This window comes from Gouania willdenowi, chromosome 17 (assembly GCF_900634775.1).
Source record: "Gouania willdenowi chromosome 17, fGouWil2.1, whole genome shotgun sequence".
Lineage (NCBI taxonomy): Eukaryota > Metazoa > Chordata > Actinopteri > Blenniiformes > Gobiesocidae > Gouania > Gouania willdenowi.
In genome coordinates, this window is record NC_041060.1 from 35,693,286 (window position 1) to 35,717,072 (window position 23,787).

At 40.6% G+C, this 23,787-nt stretch overlaps 1 protein-coding gene across 1 annotated transcript in view; it reads left to right on the top strand.

Moving 5' to 3' along the window:
- Window positions 1–4,194: 4,194 nt before the first annotated feature.
- The window catches only part of LOC114479684 (cAMP-dependent protein kinase catalytic subunit beta-like), a 30,384-nt gene continuing 10,791 nt past the window's right edge, over window positions 4,195–23,787 (top strand). Inside the window, exons 1-3 of the mRNA XM_028473500.1 lie at window positions 4,195–4,436; window positions 13,449–13,510; window positions 13,591–13,719. Coding sequence (XP_028329301.1) covers window positions 4,391–4,436; window positions 13,449–13,510; window positions 13,591–13,719 — 237 coding nt within the window. The 5' untranslated portion in view covers window positions 4,195–4,390. The remainder of the gene's footprint in view (window positions 4,437–13,448; window positions 13,511–13,590; window positions 13,720–23,787) is intronic.

The following is a 23,787-nucleotide window of genomic DNA, read 5'->3' on the forward strand; positions in this document are numbered from 1 at the left end:
GTATTAGATTCATTACTTTCAGCTCTTTTCCTATGTTCTAAATGCTCACACGTCTTTATCTGTGTCACATTCATTTGTTCTCTTTGTCACAAACTTCACCAGCCTGTTTTTCATCACTTTACCAGTGTCTGGATGAAACACTAGAAATGCAGGACTGTTTTTGTCAAAACCAACAAAGATTCCTTTTTCACAACGTGTCCAACTTTTTCTTGTCATAATTATATTTATAACACCCTGAGCCAAACACTCTCATGTTGGACATGTCAGGGGTCTTCCCAGTTAACACAAAATATGGGGTTTGCACTGCATGGCCACAACCATTTTGGTAGTTTGCTCTCTATCAACATACATCTTTCAAACCTCCTGCCCTTTCTCATGTCCCGTTTGATGGGGTGATTGAGGAGCTGAGGTTTCATGTCTGATGGCATTTTGGCAGAGTGATGACTGAAACACAGACGAGGTAAACGTCGTTCCATTGTCTGACCTTATGCATTTGATTTTTCCTTAAGAGGCAACATTGATAATGAATCTCTCTGTAGCTTTAAAAGTCTCACTCTTAACTTTTAGAAAATAAGTGAACATTGCTCCAGAGTAATCATCTGTAAATGCAAGAGCAAATCTAGAACCATCTTTAGCTGCTGGCTCTATAGGCCCAGACAGGTCTGTGTGAACTAGTTCTAGAACAGGGGTCCTCAAGGGCCACTATCCAGCATGTTTTAGATGTTTCCCACTTCCAACACACCTGTTTGAAATGACCAGTTATCAGGCTTCTGCAGAGCTTGATGATGAGTGAATCATTATAATCAGGTGTGTTGGAAGAGGGAAACATCTAAAACATGCTGGATAGTGGCCCTTGAGGACCAGGATTGGGGACCCCTGTTCTAGAACATCTTTAGCTTTCTCATCTGCTCTGTGCAAATTTGCCTTTAATGCACACTTTACGTTTCCATTTGGACTTTTCATTTTCCCTTTGATCTTCATAGCATCTGTGACACTATCCAGCTTTAACACGTCATCATAATTACAGTGACCCATTATTTTGTGCCACGTCTGAACATCATAACACACACTGCATTGATCAGTCTCACTGTCAAGAATACTTAAGTAAAATAGTCTGTCTGTGTGTTAATATCAAAACATTTTTATGGATGAGTCGGTTCTGTCCCTCTTTGAAGATGACAGTCGCTCCTTGGGCTGGAGCCGCTTTAACGGAAAAGATGTCCTGGGAAAACGACGTCGCAGCCTTTACTGTCTCTCATGCGCAGTGTGGCGGTGCCTTTCTCCAGCACAATCCCACTTGCACATTCTCCATCTGCCAACTCCAGAATATGGCTTTGTGGATGGAAGCTTGGTCTAACTGCACAAACCTCTCCTTGTCGGTAATGATGTGCTTTATCGCTCCAGAGTCGACCATGAGGCCCTTCGTCTTCAATGCGCTGACCGGGGCAGCATCCAACTGCACCTTGAATGCGAACGTGTGGTCCTCCTCATCCACCGCTTGCTTCACTTAGTTCTGCTTCCTACGCCGACAGTTTGCGTCCTTGTGCGTGGTACTTTTACAGAGGCTACACCGCTGTCTCTGCGCTCTCCAGCTGACGCACACTCAGCAGCTTTGTGGCCCTTCAGACCACAGGTGAAGCAGGTGAGTTTCACACTCCAATTGTCTCTTCCTTTCACCTTCATCACGCTGTCCTCTCCTGAGTAAGAAGCACCAAACTTCTCTGTGCTCTCATAGCTTCTCAGTTTGACTTTAGCAATAACAAAGGCTCTGATTAGGCATTGATAAACGCTAATCTGGGTGCGCCTGGGGGCCGGCGGGGCGACTTGTAGCATCCCCTTGGTGCCCTAGGCAGCTGGGGATGTGGTCGTCGTTCCTGGGTGGGCTACTTCTATTCTGGGTCCTTCTGGCCTAGGGTCTGGTCCCTGCTGGCCCCTTCCCTGCGTAATGATCACACAGGATCTGCAGCGCTTTCCCGCCATCATCTCTCATTACAAGAGATAGACTTTTATCATCCAACAGCTGAATTACTGCGTACGCCTCCTCATTTTCACTGGTGTCTTCTTCAGCAAAATCTGCATCTGCAGTGGGGGCTTCACCCAGAGTGGTGGACTTTAGGTCTTGCAGATACAAATGTGCCAGGAATTTAGTTTCTCACAGTTCATAATTCTTTTCTTCTCCGTCAAAGCATAAGCGGTTCCGTCGGCTCCCAAACTCTTTGCTGGTCCCATAACCTGTTGACACAGCCATGCCTTGTCTATGAGCTGGAAATAGCCAGCAACACGGAGGAAAAATGGAGACACATTGAACATTTGTTTGGCCTGCTTGTTACACTCATTGTGAATGAGCTCTGGCTATTTATTGAAATTGTACACCAGTGTTTAAAGGTGCAGTCTGCGACTCTCAGAACCCTCTCTCGACCTCCTCGCTGCTCTCTTGCCACACGGAGGCTGCTGCGAGCACATGAACAAACAAGTGCATCACAGAGTTCAAGTGTAACAATTACAAATCAAACATAATGTAAATCAAGCAGCAGTAATTACCTTTCAAGCAGAAAAGTCACCAATTTCATCTTCTACTCCTCCAGACCATACACTCTAAAAAAGACGGCACTACAGCCCGGGAAAGGGGCGGGGCCTGTGAGCAACAGCTGTCAGACAGCCCATCAAACACAATCCTGGCTCTGATAGTTACTTTTATAAGAGTTGCAAACTGCACCTTTAACTCCGCCCACATCCAGAAGTAGGTTGATTGAGGACACAGCTCAATCATGCAACAGATAAATATTCTTAAGTCATAGTTATAAGATACAAAGTCATAGTTGAACAAAATGTCTTAATTTGGATATTAAGTCATAATTATGAGATACAAATAAATGAACTAATATCTCAATTATGAGATACTAAGTCATAATAATGAGATTTTGATGAGATTATTAGCCATAATTATGAAACAGTAAGTCCTAATGAGATTGATGAGATACTATATATAACTACGTACATAATTATTAATGTTTATTATTTGTTTTTTTTGTCTCATGTACCCGTTCCATCAAAGACCAAAGCAAAGCTCAACACTCACCTGTTTAGAAAGACGTTTGATACATAGTTCTGTGGCACTTGTTTTAAATGTGTCTTTTAACTATATATTATACTGTTTTTAAATTGTATTTTTTATTGTGTACAGCGCTTTGGTCAACTTTGGTTGTTGTAAAGTGCTTTAGAAATAAAACTTGATTTTGATTTGATCTAAAATTCTGTCAAACTGCATTTATTTGAGGTAAAAAAAGGTTTAAATGCATAAAAACATACAAACTATGTTGTAACGTAGTATATATTAGAAAAAAATCTACTTATTAAATGCTTTCTGTAATTTATTGTCTTGTTCAAAGTGTCAAAATATCATGTGGTGAGACTGTCTGGGGTTTAGAAAAATACTTAAAATGTATTTTCTGCTCTATTTTACTTCTGTTATAGTTCTGTATAAGATTTATAAGCGTTTTTATTTATTTATTATGTATTGTATGAGTTTTACAAGTTGTTCCTGAATCCATCACCGTCCCCAACAAGCCTTTACCGTACATGCTAGAATAAACGCGCAGTATTATTTTGAAGCTCGGATGGCGCGACCAAGGAAACGTGAAGCCTGGATGTTGTTACCGTAGTAACAATCAGTGTCGCATAAGTATCACCGCAGTACTAGCTCGTGGCCACGCAGTTATTAACTCGTTGCCACGCATATTTCTTTTCTTCCAATGACACCAGGGGGGCTCCGTAGGTACCAGAAAAAAACTACTTTTTTTTTTTTTTTTTTTTACACATTGTATCTATAATAAGCGTTAAATTCTCCAGATGTTCGAAGGAAACAAATTTAACTTGTTTCCATGAACCAGTTTTCTACAAGTTCTTAAAAAAAATAAAAGATATCAAATTTTCTGGTTTAAAAACCCTGTCTTATTATTGAAAGAACATTTGTTTTACTTTTTACTTAAATTCTGATTCAGAATACTTTATTCATTCCAACATTTAGTAACATGTACATTTTTTACTTGTACTTTTTTAAGTAAATCAGCAACTTCAACACTTTTACTTTTACCAGAGTATTTTTTATTCATGTTTCTATACTTTTACTTGAGTACTGAAGACTAGTACTTTTACCACCTTTCTTTCTTTGTTTATAAGGCTAAATAAACGTGTGTAGACCACGCGCTCGCGGACAGACGGACAGCGCGTGGTAAAGGCGGGAGCTCGGCCCTCGCTGTGTCCAATCCGGGCCGCGGACCAGGGCCGGGGGCGGCCGGGGGGCTTAGCACCGCACACTGCTGCGGCTCCGTGTCCGCTGACAGCCTCCTCTCCGTGGGACACACACACAGCTGCCCTGGTTCTTCACGACATGGGGAACGCAGCTACCGCCAAGAAGGGCAACGAGCTGGAGAGCGGTGAGTAAATAATGACTAAATAGTGAGTGAATGAGTAAATAATGACTAAATAGTGAGTGATGCGGCTCCAGTGCTGCTTTGACCCCGGGTACCGTTGCTCTAAGTCGGTCTGAGGCGGCCCTGGGGGTCGGTCGGAGGGGAAGAAGCTCACCCACAGCCCGCTACACACACCGGGAAACACGGAACGCGAACCCCAGGCTTTAAATTCGGCCTCACACGCACTGCTTTTCACCGTGTTTTGGTTTTCAACATCCACAAGGTCCGCGGAGGAGCTTTAAACCGCGTTTAGAGGGCGGAGGGATCCACGCACGGCTGTGGGATGAGGCCCAGAGTACAGCTAGCATGCTAATGCTAATGCTAACTGTAGCAGTGGGTGGGATTAGCTCACTTACACCACAGATTCACTGTTTACATGTCATTTAGCTTTAGTCTTCACTACTATTTCAGTTTTAGTCGACTAAAGACTGTTAGTGATTTTCATTTTTGTTCTTTAATGGAAATATAATTATTTTGATGCACTGTTTGTGTATATATTTTTAATTAGTCATAGTCTCATTATTGTCACTGAGAAATGTATTTGACGGACATTTTAATTTAACGACAAAAATAAAGTAAATGAGAGTAAAATGTACACAATGACTACAAAAATCCACAAACCGACAACAAAATACACTAATTATGATAAAAAATACTCCTAATGGGAGAATAATACACTAACAGCATTAAATAAACAGAAAATGATTTCAAAGCCTTTGTTGTTTCCTGCGTTAACGCTCAGATTGCTCATTATTTTAAATGCTAATATGAAGTAGGGCTGCACCTAACCACTATTTTAATAGTTGACTAGTCATCGATTTTTGTAACCATTAATCTACTAATCAGATGACAAATCGTACAATTATTTGCTTTATGTTGCTACAATCTTTTAAATTTGTTGCACCTTTAATATGATCAAAAACAACTGATAAATTAGCCATGCTGACGTCTGCGTCACGTTACGGTCTAGTTGTAGTCGACTAAATACTCTTACTGATTTTGTCCCATGTAACGAATTAAGTTTTATTTTTATTATATAAAGGAAATATAATTATTTTGATGTACTTGTAGTGTATATATTATTAAATCAGAAGTCCTTTATTAATCCCAGGGGGAAAGTACTTTTGTTACAGCCGCTCAAGAAATATTACAAATAAAAAGAATAAACGTTAAACAAAGAAGAAAGAAAGAATAAACATTAAAATGTGCATAATTAAGTAAAAGACTGTTAATTAAATAAGGATTAAACACACACACATTACAGTAGTAAAAAATAAGATTGATAATATAAATATTAGGGCTGGGTATTGCCAGGGACCTCACGATATGATATATCACAATATTTTTTTGCCCACGATAACGATGATATCGCGATACAGCGATAATCGACATATCATGGAAAATTTGACTCGCGATATATCACAATATCTGTCACTGAAGAAATTCAGAATTGATCTACTGCACTGAATCTATTTCACATGAATTACAAAACATTATCAATGAATTTCACATGAATGACAGTAAATCACAGTGTGTACTACACAGTGACTCACACACACTGACCACAACTAGTCACATGACCTTGTGTTATGTTTAAGTCTTTAAGAAAACACTGATACTATAAATAATGCTTCACCAAAATATTGTTCATGTTTGTGAAAATTAACTTTAAATCATTAAAAACAAAATGAATGCAGTAAATATTAGTTTCAGTGTTAATATTATTAACTTCTCTGTAAACATGGACACATATCAGTGCTGAATGAACTTGTTTTATGAAAACTGGAACATTTCACTGCATATGAAACATAAACATATCAGTCAGTACATTACCCTGGTATCTATGGTCTCATCACAACAACACGTAGCTTTTCCCACAGATCTTCTGTAGCTCTGATGAGATGTGAACACACACTGAGCAGGTGAAGCTGCTGCTCTACATGAGAAACGGACGGAGTTTCAGAGGCACATTGAAGTTAAGCAGGCACTGGTGGGCTCTGTGTTTAGGAGGCACTGGTTATTTACGTAGTTTTTTAGCATTTTAAAAGGGGTTTTAGGTGGATTAGGAGCTGTTTGATGCAGCCATGACGGGACGAGTAGGACGGTTCGACTATAAAGCGCTCCCCAGAAACACGTACTCCCCATAAAAAAAGGTTCCTTCCTTCTCACAGTGACGCATTTCATGCCGATTTTGTAAATTTGACCTCGTTCGTGATTCCGTTAACATGGATTTTATAGAGCCCTATACGTCATTTGTGTAATATGAAGGATAAAAAATAAAAAAATGTGTTTGGGGCCACTGCTGATACATCCAACCACTGCTGATACATCCAACCACTGACCCCCTGGATGGAGACATCCAACCACTGCTGATACATCAAACCACTGAGTCCCTGGGTGGAGACATCCAACCACTGCTGATACATCCAACCACTGACTCCCTGGATGGAGACATCCAACCACTGCTGATACATCCAACCACTGACTCCCTGGATGGAGACATCTCTCCACTGCTGATACATCCAACCACTGACTCCCTGGATGGAAACATCCAACCACTGCTGATACATCCAAGCACTGACCCCATGGATGGAGACATCTCTCCACTGCTGATACATCCAACCACTGACTCCCTGGATGGAGACATCCAACCACTGCTGATACATCCAACCACTGACTCCCTGGATGGAGACATCCAACCACTGCTGATACATCCAACCACTGACTCCCTGGATGGAGACATCCAACCACTGACTCCCTGGATGGAGACATCCAACCACTGACCCCCTGGATGGAGACATCCAACCACTGCTGATATATCCAACCACTGACCTCCTGGATGGAGACATCCAACCACTGCTGATACATCAACCACTGACCCCCTGGATGAAGACATCCAACCACTGCTGATACATCCAAGCACTGGCCCCATGGATGGAGACATCCAACCACTGCTGATACATCCAACCACTGACCCCCTGGATGGAGACATCCAACCACTGCTGATACATCCAAACACTGTCCCCCTCGATGGAGACATCCAACCACTGCTGATACATCCAAACACTGTCCCCCTCGATGGAGACATCCAACCACTGCTGATACATCCAAACACTGTCCCCCTCGATGGAGACATCCAACCACTGCTGATACATCCAACCACTGACTCCCTGGATGGAGACATCTTACCACTGCTGATACATCCAACCACTGACTCCCTGGATGGAGACATCCAACCACTGCTGATACATCCAACCACTGACTCCCTGGATGGAGACATCCAACCACTGCTGATACATCCAACCACTGCTGATACATCCAAGCACTGCTGATACATCCAACCACTGACTCCCTGGACGTAGACATCCAACCACTGCTGATACATCCAACCACTGCTGATACATCCAAGCACTGAACCCCTGGATGGAGACATCCAACCACTGCTGATACATCCAACCACTGAACCCCTGGATGGAGACATCCAACCACTGCTGATATATTTAACCACTGACCCCCTGGATGGAGACATCCAACCACTGCTGATACATCCAACCACTGACCCCCTGGATGGAGACATCCAACCACTGCTGATACATCCAACCACTGACCTCCTGGATGGAGACAGGGCTGACCTCAGGTCCACAATCAGCTATTTGGTCTTTGTCACATTGAGCTGTAGATGTTCAGCTCACTCCATGTGACAAAGCTGTCTACAGCAGCTCTGTACTCCACCCCCCCCTCCCTGATACATCCAACCACTGCTGAGTCATCAGAGAACTTCTGGAGATGACAGGTCTCAGTGCAGTAGCTGAAGTTTGTGGTGAAGAGGAAAGGAGAGAAAACAGTCCTTTGAGGGGCCCCGCCCCGGTGTTGCTGACCACAGCATGTGTGTGTCTTCCAGTTAGGTGGTCCACGATCCAGGACACAATGGAGGAGTCGACCTGCATCTCAGTCATAGTCTCATTATTGTCACTTTAAGAAATGTAGTTGAAGGACATTTTTTGATTTAACGACAAAAATGCAGCAAATGAGAGTAAAAAATAGAAAAAGACAACAAAAACTTACAAAATGAGAGTAAAATCCATAAACCGACAACTAATTACACAAATTATGACAAAAGTACACAAAATAGGAGAATAATACACTGTGTTTGTATTCTGTATGTAAAGAAAACAAAATGATAATAGAAATATGAAAGGATAATATAACATATAAAATGGGAGTAATGTTCACAAAATTATCCAAAAAAACGTTCACAATGATTCTAAAACCACTTGTTTCCAGTGAAAATGCTCGGATCGTTCATTAATCTAAATGCTAATATGAACCGTAACACGTAGCGAGAGAATGAGATTATGGGCTGAAATGGACATATTTGTCCGTTTGTTAAACTTTCTACACATTCAGTCACTCGTGTTCCAGTGAAAAACGTGTAAATGTGTGATATTGTCTCTAAACATGAGAGACATGTTGTCATGTTGGAGCCTGATTTTAAATAAATACACATAACATCAAAGGCCTTTTAGATCACATGATGGAACTCATTTTTAACTGAAAATATCTCTGCTTTTTTTTCTCCTTTTTTTAATCTGACAATTTTCCTCAAATTATTCCACAAAATGTCTCCAAAATAAACAAGCAATATTTCCAAAGTAAGGATCCTGTGTGCACTGACATCTGTCATTTATTGCTTGGATAATGTTGCTGCCTCACATACCGCTACATTAAATATCATCAATGAGCTTTTATTTTGGTACTTTCGGTGGATTTTCATATTACGTAAATATTCTGTTTCATCCGTGACATTTGGAGTTAACATTTAGATCATTTTGATTTAGATTTAACCTTTATATTTAGCATTTAGATTTAACATGTATATTTAAATGTAACATTTAGATTTAACATGTATATTTAAACGTAACATTTAGATTTAACATGTATATTTAAACGTTACATTTTGATTTAACATTTAGCATTTAGATTTAAGATGTGTATTTAAATTTAACATTTAACATTTAGATTTAAGATGTGTATTTAGTTGTAACATTTAGTTCTGTCATAATAATGTAAACCAACACATTAAAACACACTTGTTGGGTAGTGATCGTGTGTGTGGCAGGTATCGGGCAGGTGATAAATAGTGTGTGACTATAAACGTGCATGTGAGGCCTGATTTTAAACAAAAGGTCAGATTGTTTCCGTTTCAGAACGTGAACTCAGTTTTTTATCTGTTTTCTGTAAATTGAGGGAAATGTGAGGTTGTAGAGTGCGTGGGCAGTAGTGAGTGTGGGAGCATCCTGTGGACTTCTAAACGGGTCATGAATGTGAGTGTGAGCGAGGCCTGAGGGACTGGGCTCTTAATTCTGGAACTCTCTAAACAAAAGCACAGCAGCGTGTGCCACAGTGGCACCAAATATGGAGAGGAAACTCTCAATGACGGGAAGAAGTGCCACCTTGGTGCACTAATAAAACCAAGCACACTTAAAGACCCCCCCCCCCCCCCCCTTGTTACTGAGCTGAGCAGCTTGTCAGCAGACCTAAAGGATCAGGGGCATTACCAGCTTTGACATGTTTGACGTAACGCAGCCTCTGCCTGTGACACCAGTGACCAACAGGTCACGGAACCAGGTCCACAACTGGATTTAAACTTTTAAACTGGTCTAAGTCCATCAGCTGGGACGCAGACACTCAAAGCCTTTACACAGGAAGTAGACTACCATTAGGACGTGTTTGAAACATGTACAAGATGTTGGAAAATAAACACATTCATTCAAGCAAAATACAGTTGTTCAATAGAAAAGTTAAAGTTATTGCAGTGGTTCTCAACCTGTTCACCCCCAAAATAAAGGTCCCAGAGAGTGGGGACCCTCCAAAATAAAGGTCCCAGACAGTGGGAACCCTCCAAAATAAAGGTCCCAGACAGTGGGGACCCTCCAAAATAAAGGTCCCAGACAGTGGGGACCCTCCAAAATAAAGGTCCCAGAGAGTGAGGACCCTCCAAAAATAAAGGTCTCAGAGAGTGGGGACCCTCCAAAATAAAGGTCTCAGAGAGTGGGGACCCTCCAAAATAAAGGTCTCAGAGAGTGGGGACCCTCCAAAATAAAGGTCTCAGAGAGTGGGGACCCTCCAAAATAAAGGTCCCAGAGAGTGGGGACCCTCCAAAAATAAAGGTCTCAGAGAGTGGGGACCCTCCAAAAATAATGGTCCCAGAGAGTGGGACCCCCATTGTTGCTGAAGGTGGTTGAACACAGACATGAACATTGAAGAACAGTCATGTGGAGACAGGACCATCTATAAGGGGGAATAAAGGAGAGATTTTTGGGGTCCATCCATAAAGTCAGTAAAATGATGGTCTATTGTTCTATGAATCTGTGATAACCACATTTATTTATTCATCTGAATAATATCCACTGTTATCCAGGAACGTGTCGTGTAGTTGTAGAAAAAGGGTTAAAAATAAACAAAAATGGGCTGAAATTGTATCTGGCAATCTTCCAGTGTCACATGGTCCCAAATGGGGTCCTGACCCCAAGGTTGAGAACACCTGAGGTAATTAATCAGGATTTTCAGTAAGAAAAATCAATGAATTGATAGGATATTGGGCAAAATTAAAATCACATGAAAAAAATTATAATTTTTTCTTTTGACAGATGAATAAACATAAATAACTGATTAATATCAATAGTTTCTTAAAGTTGGATAAAATAAGAGAGAACAGTCTAAATGGGATGTAGGTAACAAACAATCATGGTGCGTGCACACACACACACACACACACACACTGCAGGTGAATGAAACGTCTCTGTGTTACGGTCACTGACCATAAATCCCACCACACAACAAATCCATAATGAAGTTTGTTGCCAACATTTTTAATTGTCGATTTTTATCAATTTTAACGATTTGTTGTTGCAGCCTTATGTGCAATATTGTCCCAAAACATGCATGTGAGGCTTTTAGGTGTTCATACTGGAGCCTGATTTAAAATAGTGAGGTTTTTTCCTGTGAGCGTGTATAAGTGGAGATTGTTTGTACACGTGTCTGCTGGGCTTTGATTGTGTTTGTTTGTTTGTTTGTTTTCTGCTTCTCTTCGTCTGGATTCCTGCTGTTTCTTCTTCATTGGTTTGTCTTCTACTAAGCTGTGTTTAATATCCCTTCTTTATTTAAGTCATGCTGACTTTATCAGACAAACATTCCTCTGTCATCCCTTAAACATAATAAACATAACTCCCTGTTCTTTGTGCATATATATGAAAAAATCTCTTTAAAAATTAGTTGTTTAACTTCAAATCTTTTTTGTCAGTGTACAAAGCTCAGTTTTATGATGTATATTTCTTTCTCTACATTGGTGTCTTTGTTCTCATTTTGTGTATTTTTCTTACATTTTTGGAGTCAATTTATGTATTTTTTTGTTATTTCCTGTATTATTCTTAGGGGTGCCCTAATCCAATATCGATTACGCATATCGGTCCGATGGCCAGAAAACGAATATCGGATTTTATTGGACTGCATTTAAAATCTCTGATATATATTATATTATATTTATTCAGTTGTCGAATACTGTAGATATTATGTTGAAGGTTAAAATGTATGTAACCCATTGATAATAATAAATAGGTCAGTTATCTCATCCCTACTGTTGTTGACTATTGTTCTGTTTGAGTAACATCACATGATCAAACCTTTTCTAACATTCCACACTACAAAATAAGTCATAAAAGTATGTATGATTCGTGCTGATATTGCATCGGATTGATATCGGTATTGTATTGGAAGTTGTATCGAGACATCCCTACTTCTTATCGTCCTTTTGTGTATTTTTTTTGTAATTTTCTGTGTATTCTGAGTAATTTGTGTATTTATTTTGCAGTTTTTTGTATTTAGAGGCCATAAAAAACCTAGGAAAAGTAAAATAATAATAAAATATTAAGTCATAATTATGAGATACAATGTCATGATTGAACTAATACTAGTGAGTACTACTAAGTCATAATAATGAAATTATTAGTCATAATGATATACTAAGTCATAATAATGAGATTATTAGTCAGAATTTTGATATGCTAAGTCATAATAATGAGATTATTAGGCATAATTATGATATACTAAGTCATAATAATGAGATTATTAGTCATAATTATGATATACTGTCATAATAATGAGATTATTAGTCATAATTATGATATACTGTCATAATAATGAGATTATTAGTCATAATTATGATATACTGTCATAATAATGAGATTATTAGTCATAGTTATAATATACCAAGTCATAATAATGAGATTATTAGTCATAATTATGATATACTAAGTCATAATAATGAGATTATTAGGCATAATAATGAGATTATTAGGCATAATAATGAGATTATTAGGCATAATAATGAGATTATTAGGCATAATAATGATATACTGTCATAATAATGAGATTATTAGTCATAATTATGATATACTGTCATAATAATGAGATTATTAGTCATAATTATGATATACTGTCATAATAATGAGATTATTAGTCATAGTTATAATATACTAAGTCATAATAATGAGATTATTAGTCATAATAATGAGATTATTAGTCATAATTATGATATACTGTCATAATTCCAGTCATTATGAGTCACTCAATTATTGGTCTAAAGGGTAAAAATAAACAAAAATGGGCCCAAATTGTTCAGAAAATATTCTTGGTTTCTTGAAGACATCAGGTGACCCCTCCCAGTGTCTCGTGACCCAATGTTGAGAACCGTGTTGTAAGTGAATGATGAGAAAGCTTTAGTTCCACCGCACGCATCGTGGTTTTTGGTTTTCCAGATTCTGTTTCCTTCTCCAATAACTTGTGTTTCTGTCCCTGAACTTTCCTCCTGTTTCGTCTAAAGCCTTAGATGTTGGTTTCTCCTCAAACACCAACATATACAGCATTTATTCCTCGACACACCTTTAACTTTCTTTTCTCTTTCTTTCCGTTTTCCAGTGAAAGAGTTTCTAGCCAAAGCCAAAGAAGATTTCCTACGGAAATGGGAATGTCCACCACAGGTAAGGATGGAGAACCAGTAGACGAGTTCTCTCACATGGTTTTACATCACTTAGTATGAAGTGTCTTATTGTTTTGGCAGAGTACAACATGCCTGGATGACTTTGAAAGGTTAAAGACGTTGGGTACGGGTTCGTTTGGGAGAGTTATGCTGGTAAAACACAAAGGAACCGAGCACTACTTTGCCATGAAGATACTGGACAAGCAGAAGGTCAGTGGTAACATTTGTAAACAAATATCACATTTTCATCTGTTTCCTACACCTGATGAAAAATACACAAATCACCCAAATGTGCTACAGATTTATAACTTTAACCAAAATGTGGCCCCAACACTGAATAAACTTTAGTCCTTTTAAAGCTGTTGTAAATGATGAAGTCATCACTGTGTTTTTTATTAAAAACTGATTAACTTATTAAAACTAATCTACTCACAGTTTTTGTATTGTTGTCATTTTATGTATTTTTGTGTTTATTATATTTTTGTGTGTTTTTTTACGTTATTAAGGCTACGTTCACACTGCAGTCACATGGCAAAAGATTGGATACGTATTGGATTTAAGACCACATATCTAAGTGACCTGGGTCATTAAAAGATCAGATACAGGTCGCATAGGGGCAAAAAAAATGGGTTTGAGCATTAAGTTCTGCAGTGTGAACGTAGCCATAGTGTTTTTATCATAGTCGTGTGTTTTTAGTCATATTGTGAGTTTTTGTTAGTACAGGGTGTTCGTGGTGTCTTAAAAAGTCTTAAATCCAATAAATTAGGGATGTAACGATTCACTCAACTTCCGATTCGATTCACGATACTGGGTTCACGATACGATTCTCTCACGATTTATTTTACAAAATGGGACTGTAGACAAATGATGACTGAAAAATATTCCTTTATTTTTTTGGGGGAAAAAACTAGAAAATACTGTACTATTTTCCTTATATTTTTCATTGTCAAAAGAAACCCTTTATAAACTATTCATAAGAATGAAATTTAACTAAAAATAAATCTTGAATGAAATAAAGGAAAAATACAAATAGAAGCCTATTTATTTAAATTCTGGTTCTATAGTAAACAATTCAAAACTGCATAATAGTTCTTTTTCTTTTTAAGAGTGCAACTGAAAATGTATTTTGTGATTTAACAATTGGACAAATACAACAAATACATTTCACTGTATTTACGTCAGATATTTGTTTGGACCAGCAGAGGGCGCTGTAACCCAGTGGTGGTTATGATGCAGATATTTTGTGCAGTGAAGAAGAGATGCTATGCTAGCAGACAGAGCTAATAGAAAAATGTGACTTTTACAGATATTCACATAATATTACAGATATACTTTCGGTGCTAAAGGGGTAAGGAATCATTTATGAACATGTTTAAGAGTAGAAGGCGGCCAGAAAGAAAGTAGGAGCAGATTCTGCCCGCCGCCTCAGCATTTGGACAAGAGAAGGATTAATATGTAGCGCCCTCTGCTGTTTAAAAAAGTACTGCGATTCAATTTTTAGAGATTCGATATCAACCGTGATTCCTATGAATCAATTTTTAACTGCCTTACGATTAATCGTTACATCCCTACAATAAATTGATTTTAAGGCCTTAAAATGTTCCTAAAATCTCATAAAGGTCTTAAATAATCTATTCATACATTCATCAGCTGCGTCGTCTATTTAATACAGGCGATTGGCTCGGACGCTCCTGTCTTTACCTGAGGACCCCTGCAGTCCTTTAGCTGCCCCCGATGCTGCCTGTGTGCATCCTCTGCTTACGTAACCGTAATAACGTACACGTATTTAAGCTCTGAGGAGTGCAGACAGTCCAGACTCCGCTATGCGTGGAGGCTCAAACATACTGTGGCCTGGAAGAGCCCAGCGGTGAAGGCTCCGCCCCGAGCCCAACTCGCTGCTTACCGGGACACGGTTACCTCGCTGAGTCCTCTCCGCTCTGCGGTGGGGACGGACCCCCTGACCCCCAGCCTGGACTGTCCTCAGTGCGCCCCTTACGGAGATCTGACCACGATAGTTGGCGCAATGGGTCGGTAGCGATGTCGGCCCCCCACCCAACCCGACCCGTCTATAAACACGGAGCGCTGTAACTACACAGCAGAGCACAGTGAATGGAAGCATGTTGATCAGCTGCTTTTCTAACACAATCATTTAAAAGTAAAGACAACGATAATGAGTAGCTGCACATTTGTCTCAGAACTTACAGACCCTAGCATTAATAACTCATTGTGTTCTTTTATCCATCCACATTTTATTCTACAAGTGTTATAAGAGCTGATGATGTAGGTTTAGTGTTTTTAAAGCTGATTTGATTGTTCACAGCAACATGTTTAGTTTCCTATAGGATTTATGCTGCTCATTAACTTTTATTTGGAAGTTTTTATTTATTTTTACTGAATAAGCTTTTGTGTTAAATCAGATTAAATTAGCTGAACAAGTTAATATTTTAGTTATTCTTTATATATATTTCTTTTATAATCTGATTACTGTTGGATTTGGTGATTTGATATGAATAAAGATAATAGTGATACATCTGTTTGTTTACTTTAAAGAATAGATACTGACACATTTACCTTGTTTAAAAGTATGAAAGAGACACAAAGTGAGGAAAAGAACAAAAGATGCATAAAAGATTGTGATATTCGTTAATATTGTAATAATAGTTGATTAATGGAATTGTAGCACCCTGGGTTGAAATCAAATCGTCTTTAGCTTTATGTCATTCATTTTGGCCCTCAAAGGTTTTTTCAACATGTTCTGCACCAGCGGCGTTTGCTCGCACGCCATGCCCACTATGCTGTGAAAACCTTACACACACACACACACACACACACACACACTCACTGGCCGTTGGCTGTAGTTTGCCAATATTTTTTTATTCTGAGTTTCAAACAAATATTAGTTCACAACAGAGAGGCTTCTGGTGTTTTCTGTTTGGTTAAGCATTTTCTATTCCTACGTGAAAAAGCTGTGAATAAATTCTCATACTTTGCAAGTAATTCCGGGGCTCCAGTTGTCATTTATTCCTGGTATGAATGTGAAATGGGTCTTAAATTATATTCATTATGGTCTTAAAGTCTTAAAAACTCTTAAATTTGACCTGCAAAGACTCCGTAGTCATTTTTGGTAGTTTTGTTTGTTGTAGGAATCAACAACAAAAATAGACAAAATGACAACAAAGATGATACAATTACACAAAAACAGACAAGACGTTAACAAAAACAGAACAATATACAAATGACTGATTTTAAACAAATATTTAAAAAAAAAGTTCAGATAGATTTTTTCCATTTTAGAACGTGGATTCCACATTTCCTGTCCTGTTTTCCACGCTCATGGAAAATCGTAGTTCCTACATGTGAAGGTGTGTGTTTGGTGTGACATTAAGGCTACGTTCAAACGCAGGCTAATGCAGCCCAAATCTTTTGGACGCTTCTCCATCTGGGAAATCAAATCAAAACTCAGCACTTACCTGGACCTGTTCGCCTGCACATCTGTGCTACTGACCCAGTGTGGTTCGGCTGAGATTATGGACTGTATAGTTGCTGGATCGATCGGGTTAATATCAGCGCTTTCGGGCGGTTATGCTAACTTCTCCTGACCCAAGACGACTCAATCTTCCCTCCTGGATGATGCAGTACCTGGTCCTAGTTCTTCTAACCCTGCTCTCCATCCTGTATCCTTGGTTACAAAGCTCCACCATCAACTTCATGGCTCTCCGGTACACTGCACAACAGCTACTCCAGCTAAACCACTATCCATCGTCTACTCCCGAGCTCACCGCTGAAATAAAAACCTTTGGATTACTTCAACGCCATAGTGGCTCCGGCAGAAACTTAATCCACATATCCACCATGAAAGACAGCTTCGGCACAACACTTCCCACTTGCTTATCGCTTCTCGTCCCGGTGTCTCTACAACAACACACGTCATCAGAGCCAACGTCACGTGAATCACTTCAACCTCCAGTCATTTCCCATTTCCACTTCACCCCCTTCAAAACAAGAGCCTCTCAAGATTGGACTATTGAACACTAGATCCCTTAACAATAAAAGCTTCGTTCTCAACAAATTCATCCTGGACTCACAATCAGACCTAATGTTTAACTGAAACCTGGCAAAAACCACATGACGATTTCTCCTTTAACCAAGCCACCCCCACTGGATTCCCATACATGGACCAACCCCATCCTGAAGGCAGGGGCGGGGGTATTGCTGCCATCCACAAATTCTCAAGCTCCGCCCTCTCCCCCTCCCACCTGTTCGCTCTTTTGAACACCTCTCATTGAAGCTCTCAGCCCCCACTCTTCTATTTCAATAATTTATCACTCCCAAACCCAATCCTTCCTTCCTGAAAGATTTGTCAGAATTTATAACTCAGCTCTGCTCAACATCATTAACCATATTACTTGTAGATGACTTTAATATCCACATCGACTCTTCCACATCCAAACCCACCATGGATTTCTTGGACATTTTGCAGTTTTTAATTTCCCCACTTACACCTGTGGACACATCTTGGACTTGGTTTGCTCGACTGGACTTAATATTGATCCTCTCCTACACAGACCTGGCCATAACTGATCATCTTGCCCTAACATTTCACATCAACCTCCACAGCCCTTATTTCAAGCAGATACGCACCATATGTTACTGAAATCTAAAGTACCTCTGTCTCACCTCTCTTTCCTCCACTCCACTGAAACCGCACTACTCAAAGTAACAAACGACCTCCTGCTCGCCTCCGACTCTGGTTCCCTCTCCATTCTCCTCCTACTCGACCTCTCGGCCGCCTTTCACTCCATTCTTCTCCAACGCCTACAGCAGGGGTCCCCAACTCCAGTCCTCAAGGGTCGGATTCCTGAGACTTTTAGATGTGTTCCTGCTCCAACACACCTGGTTGAAACCAATGTGTCGTCATCAAGCTCTGCAGAAGCAGATAACGAGTCATTCATTTGATTCAGGTGTGTTGGAGCAGGGACACATCTAAAAGTCTCAGGAATCCGGCCCTCGAGGACTGGAGTTGGGGACCCCTGGCCTACAGCATCTTGGCATCTCTGGCTCAGCTCAATCCTGGTTCACCTCCTACCTCACCAATAAATCCCAATTCATATTCATCAACAACTGCACGTCTCATACCTGTCAATCACGGAGTCCCTCAAGGCTCGGTGCTTGGTCCTCTTTTGTTTCTTCTGTACATGCTTCCCCTTGGAGTTATCTTTCATAATCACGGACTACAATTCCACCGTTACGCAGACGACACACAACTGTACCTCAGCACCAGATCCATCACTCCTGCCACAGTATTCACCATCACAAACTGCCTCTCTGCAATAAAATATTGGATGAACGCCAACTTCCTTAAACTCAACCTCAATAAATCAGAAATCATAGTCACTGGTCCCATATCCCTCCTCCCCTCCTCTCGGGATTTCACACTCCATTGATGGCCATACAGTTACCACCTCTTCCCAGATCCGTAATCTTGGTTTAATTTCTGACCCCACACACATTTAAGCCCCACATTTGTCATATTACCAAAACCGCCTTTTTCCATTTCTGTAACATTGCTCCTGTCCGCCCCACCCTCTCCACATCTGCTGCTGAAACTCTCATCCATGCATTCATTACATCAAGACTCGACCACTGCAATAGCTTCCTGTATGGTCTCCCTTCCTCTGATTTACAAAAACAGCAGTACCGTATTTTTTGGACTATAAGGTGCACCGGATTATAAGGTGCACCGGTTTGTTGTTATTATTATTATTAAGACGCATTAAGCGAAACAAAATAGTCAGATAAGTCAAACTTTATTAAACTCATTAACAATAACTCTCAACATTGTTCAGGTTTAAGACATAAAATACAGAACATTACACTCACTTTTTCAGTTCAGTATGTTGAAGCACAGTACAGGTACATATCACTCCACGAGGTGCCTGACTACGGTAGCTCTAAAGTGCCAAAAATCCATCAAGCAGTGCAGCTTCATAGTTTACCAAAGTTGTACTAAAACATTTTGACATATTAATTTCATACATAAGGCGCACCTGATTATAAGGCGCACCGTCGATCTTTGAGAAAATGAAAGGATTTTAAGTGAGCCTTACAGTCCGAAAAATACGGTTTGTTCAAAACTCCGCTGTCCCACCTCCTCACCCACACCGGCTCCAGAGACCCTGTTCTCCAACAGCTTCACTGGCTCCCCGTACAACAGGGCATCCATTACAAAGTCCTGCTCATCACCTACAAAGCCCTCAATAACCTGGCCCCTCAGTACCTCACAGACCTCCTACAGCACCACGTCCCCTCCCGTCGCCTCCGCTCTGCCGACTTAAACCTTCTCAAACCCATCACCAAATCAAAGCACCGAACACACAGGGACCGAGCCTTCGCCTTCGCTGCCCCAGCCCTCTAGAACTCACTCCCCATCCACATTAGAAACTCGGACTCACTGACCATCTACAAAAAACTGCTCAAAACTCACCTGTTTCAGGTCTTCTACAACCTACAATAGCACTCCCATCTTTGTTTGTCTGTTTCTATTTTGTAAAGCGTCTTTGAGTTTTTTTTAAAAGTGCTATATAAATCTTATGTTTTATTATTCTTATTAATGTTCCCTCCTATCTCCTTTCCTATCCACTTTTCCTTAACCCTGGGAGTGTTTAGGTGGTGGCCATGATGAGGAGCATTCTAATTGTCATTGAGCTAAGGCTCAATGCTTCCTTTATAACCTCCTTTAGCCTAGGAAACACTGATGCATCCTTTACCATTTAAAGGGACCCGCTCATCAGAGTGTTCATGGAACATCACCATGACATTAAACAGACACTCTGTAGTTCTAGAAAATAGGATCAGAGACATTTTTAACCACATTGTTTTATTCAACATATTTCATTCACCTAGGTTGTTCATGTGTATTTCTACAATGTTATGGAGATCTATATCTGGCTTAAATGGAAGTATTTAATAAAATTCTACTTATTCTGGATTCATGTTGATTAGTGAGTGGAAGTTGAGTCATTGTGAAGTCCTTTTAGTTTGACTTTAGTTCCTCGTAGCCTGGTAGCTTCTTTTCCTTTCATCTACATTCAAACCTTGTGATTTTTGAGATTATATCAGCGAAATGTGTTATAAATGTGCATTTAGTCATTTTCAGAAATGCGTAGTTTTTCACCACGGCAAACGTCACTAACCTTTAGCGCCAGTACCCGATTTCTCTTAATTCGGAATCAGAATTAATTTGATATATTTAATTGTTTACTGCGTTTTAGTTTAACTAGATTTATATTTCACAAATTGAAAGTATATAAATACGAGATTGTGTTTTAATTACATAAACATTTTTAAATACATTTTTGAAAATCAATTTTAATTTTTCCAAAATTTCAGGCGACCTCACATGGGGTCCCTTGATTTAGTGGCTCCTGAATAGATTTATTTTTATAGTTTTTATCACTTCCCTTTACTTTAATGTGTTAATTTCTCTCTCTCTCTCTCTCTCTCTCTCATACCCCCTGTAGTGCCATTGCTTACCCATAGGGGTACACGTTAAAACATTGTGATGGCCTTTCCCTAACTCCTTTAGGAATAATATTTTATTTAGTTGTAGAACACTTAACGTTGGTAAATCTCAAAGTGCTACAGAGCTTAAAGTAATAAAAGAATTGTAAAAACCTAAAAAAAAACATCCCAAAGAGAAATGAGTAGAAGGCTAGGAAGTCTCCTAACACCTTTCCTTAACCACGTGGATGACATCACAAAGTTGAGGAAAAGTGAATAGGAAAGGAGATAGGAGGGACTATTGGGACACAGACCATGTGTGTCTGTAACCCACGAACTCCCTAAATACAGACAGCATATAAAGTGCCCCACCAGGGGTGCTAACACACTGGACCACTGCTACACTGCAATAAAGGATTCATATCACTCTGTTCCCCGTGCAGCTTTGGGGCTCTCTGATCACTGTCTGATTCACCTCATCCCGACCTACAGGCATAAGTTTAAATCTGCTAAACCTGTAGTAAGGACTGTAAAGAAATGGACAGAGGAGTCAAAGCAGGAGTTACAGGACTGCTTTGACTGCACTGATTGGAGTGTTTTTGAAGCTGCATCAGACAACCTGGATGAACTGACTGACACTGTGACATCTTACATCAGCTTCTGTGAGGACATGTGTGTACAGACCAAGACTTTCTGCACATACAACAACAACAAACCCTGGTTCACACCTCAACTTAGGATGCTACGTCAGGCTAAGGAGGAAGCCTACAGGAGTGGGGACAGGGACCTGTTCAGGCAAGCCAAGTACACACTATCCAGGGAGATCAAAGTAGCCAAGAGGTGCTACACTGAGAAGCTAAAACAAAGCTTCTCAAACAAAGATCCCTCTGCAGTGTGGAAAAGCCTGCATGAAGTTACCAACTATAGGAAACCCTCCCCCCACCCTACTGGTAACAAAAGACTAGCTAGAGACCTGAACAGCTTCTACTGCAGGTTTTCACACCCACCCCCCAGCTCATTAGCATCAGCCCATCACCTGGACTCTGCCCTTCCTGCTCCCCCTACTTCCCCCCCTACCTCTCCCTCTGTCCCCCCACCTGCCCTGAAGATCAATGAAAGAGATGTGTGCCAGCTTTTCAAAAAACAAAAGATCAAAAAGGCTCCAGGACCAGACGGAGTATCTCCCTCCTGCCTGAAAGCCTGTGCTGAGCAGCTGGCCCCCATCTTCACACGGATCTTCAACACATCACTGGAGCTGTGTGAAGTACCTTCCTGCTTCAAAAGTTCCAGCATCATCCCAGTCCCCAAGAAACCTGCCATCACAGGACTTAATGACTATCGACCCATTGCTCTGACGTCTGTAGTCATGAAGTCCTTTGAGAGGCTGGTTCTGAGCCACCTGAAAAAGATCACAGGACCCCTGCTGGACCCCCTGCAGTTTGCCTATCGGGCAAACAGGTCTGTCGAGGATGCAGTCAACATTGGTCTGAACTACATCCTGCACCACCTCGACTCCCCAGGGACCTACGCTAGGATCCTGTTTGTGGATTTCAGCTCTGCGTTCAACACCATCATCCCGGACATCCTTCAGCAGAAACTCACCCAGCTCACAGTGCCGGCCTCCACCTGTCAGTGGATCACCAACTTCCTGACTGACAGGAAGCAGCAAGTAAGGCTGGGAAGCATCACATCTGGCACCCGGTCACTCAGCACTGGCGCCCCCCAGGGGTGTGTTCTCTCCCCACTGCTATTCTCCCTCTACACCAATGACTGCACCTCAGGGGACCCCTCTGTGAAACTCCTGAAGTTTGCAGATGACACCACCGTCATCGGTCTCATCCGGGACGGGGACGAGTCTGCCTTCAGACGGGAGGTGGAACAGCTGGCTCTTTGGTGCAGTCAGAACCACCTGGAACTGAACCCACTCAAGACTGTGGAGATGACAGTGGACTTCAGGAGAAATCCCCCCCCACTCCCCCCCCTTACCATTTTAAATAGGGAATTGGCTACCGTGGACTCCTTCAGGTTCTTGGGATCCACAATCTCACAGGACCTGAAGTGGACCTCCCACATAGACTCAACCAGGAAAAAGGCACAGCAGAGGATGTACTTCCTGCGTCAGCTGAGGAAGTTCAACCTGCCCCAGGAGCTGCTGATAATGTTCTACACCTCCATCATTCAGTCTGTTCTGTGCACCTCCATCACTGTCTGGTTTGGATCTTCAACCAAACTAGACAGACACAGACTACAAAGGATAGTCAGGACTGCAGAAAAGATCATTGGTGTTGATCTGCCCTCCATCCAAGACTTATACCTGTCCAGGGTCAGGAAACGGGCAGGTAGCATCACTGCAGACCCCTCTCACCCTGCACACAATCTGTTTAAACTCCTCCCCTCTGGCAGACGCTACAGATCACTGTACGCCAAAACAACCCGCCATAAAAACAGTTTCTTCCCCCAGGCTGTCACTCTGATCAACACTAAACAGTCAAAGAGTGTCAGTCCTGTTTCTGTGAAAAAACCCTGGAACCAAACATAACAACCCTGGATCAATCTGACACTGAGAATGTTCATGTACATACCTTTAATTTAAATGTTCTCCTGCACTACTTATCAATGCTCTACTGCACTATTTTCCTTTTATTATTATTATATTTTATTATTATCTTTCTTTTCTATTATCTTTTTTCGTTCTTTTTATCTTATTTTTTTTTTTTAACTTTTATTTTGTATTTGTTTATTTTTTTTATACTATTATTATTATTATTATTATTATTA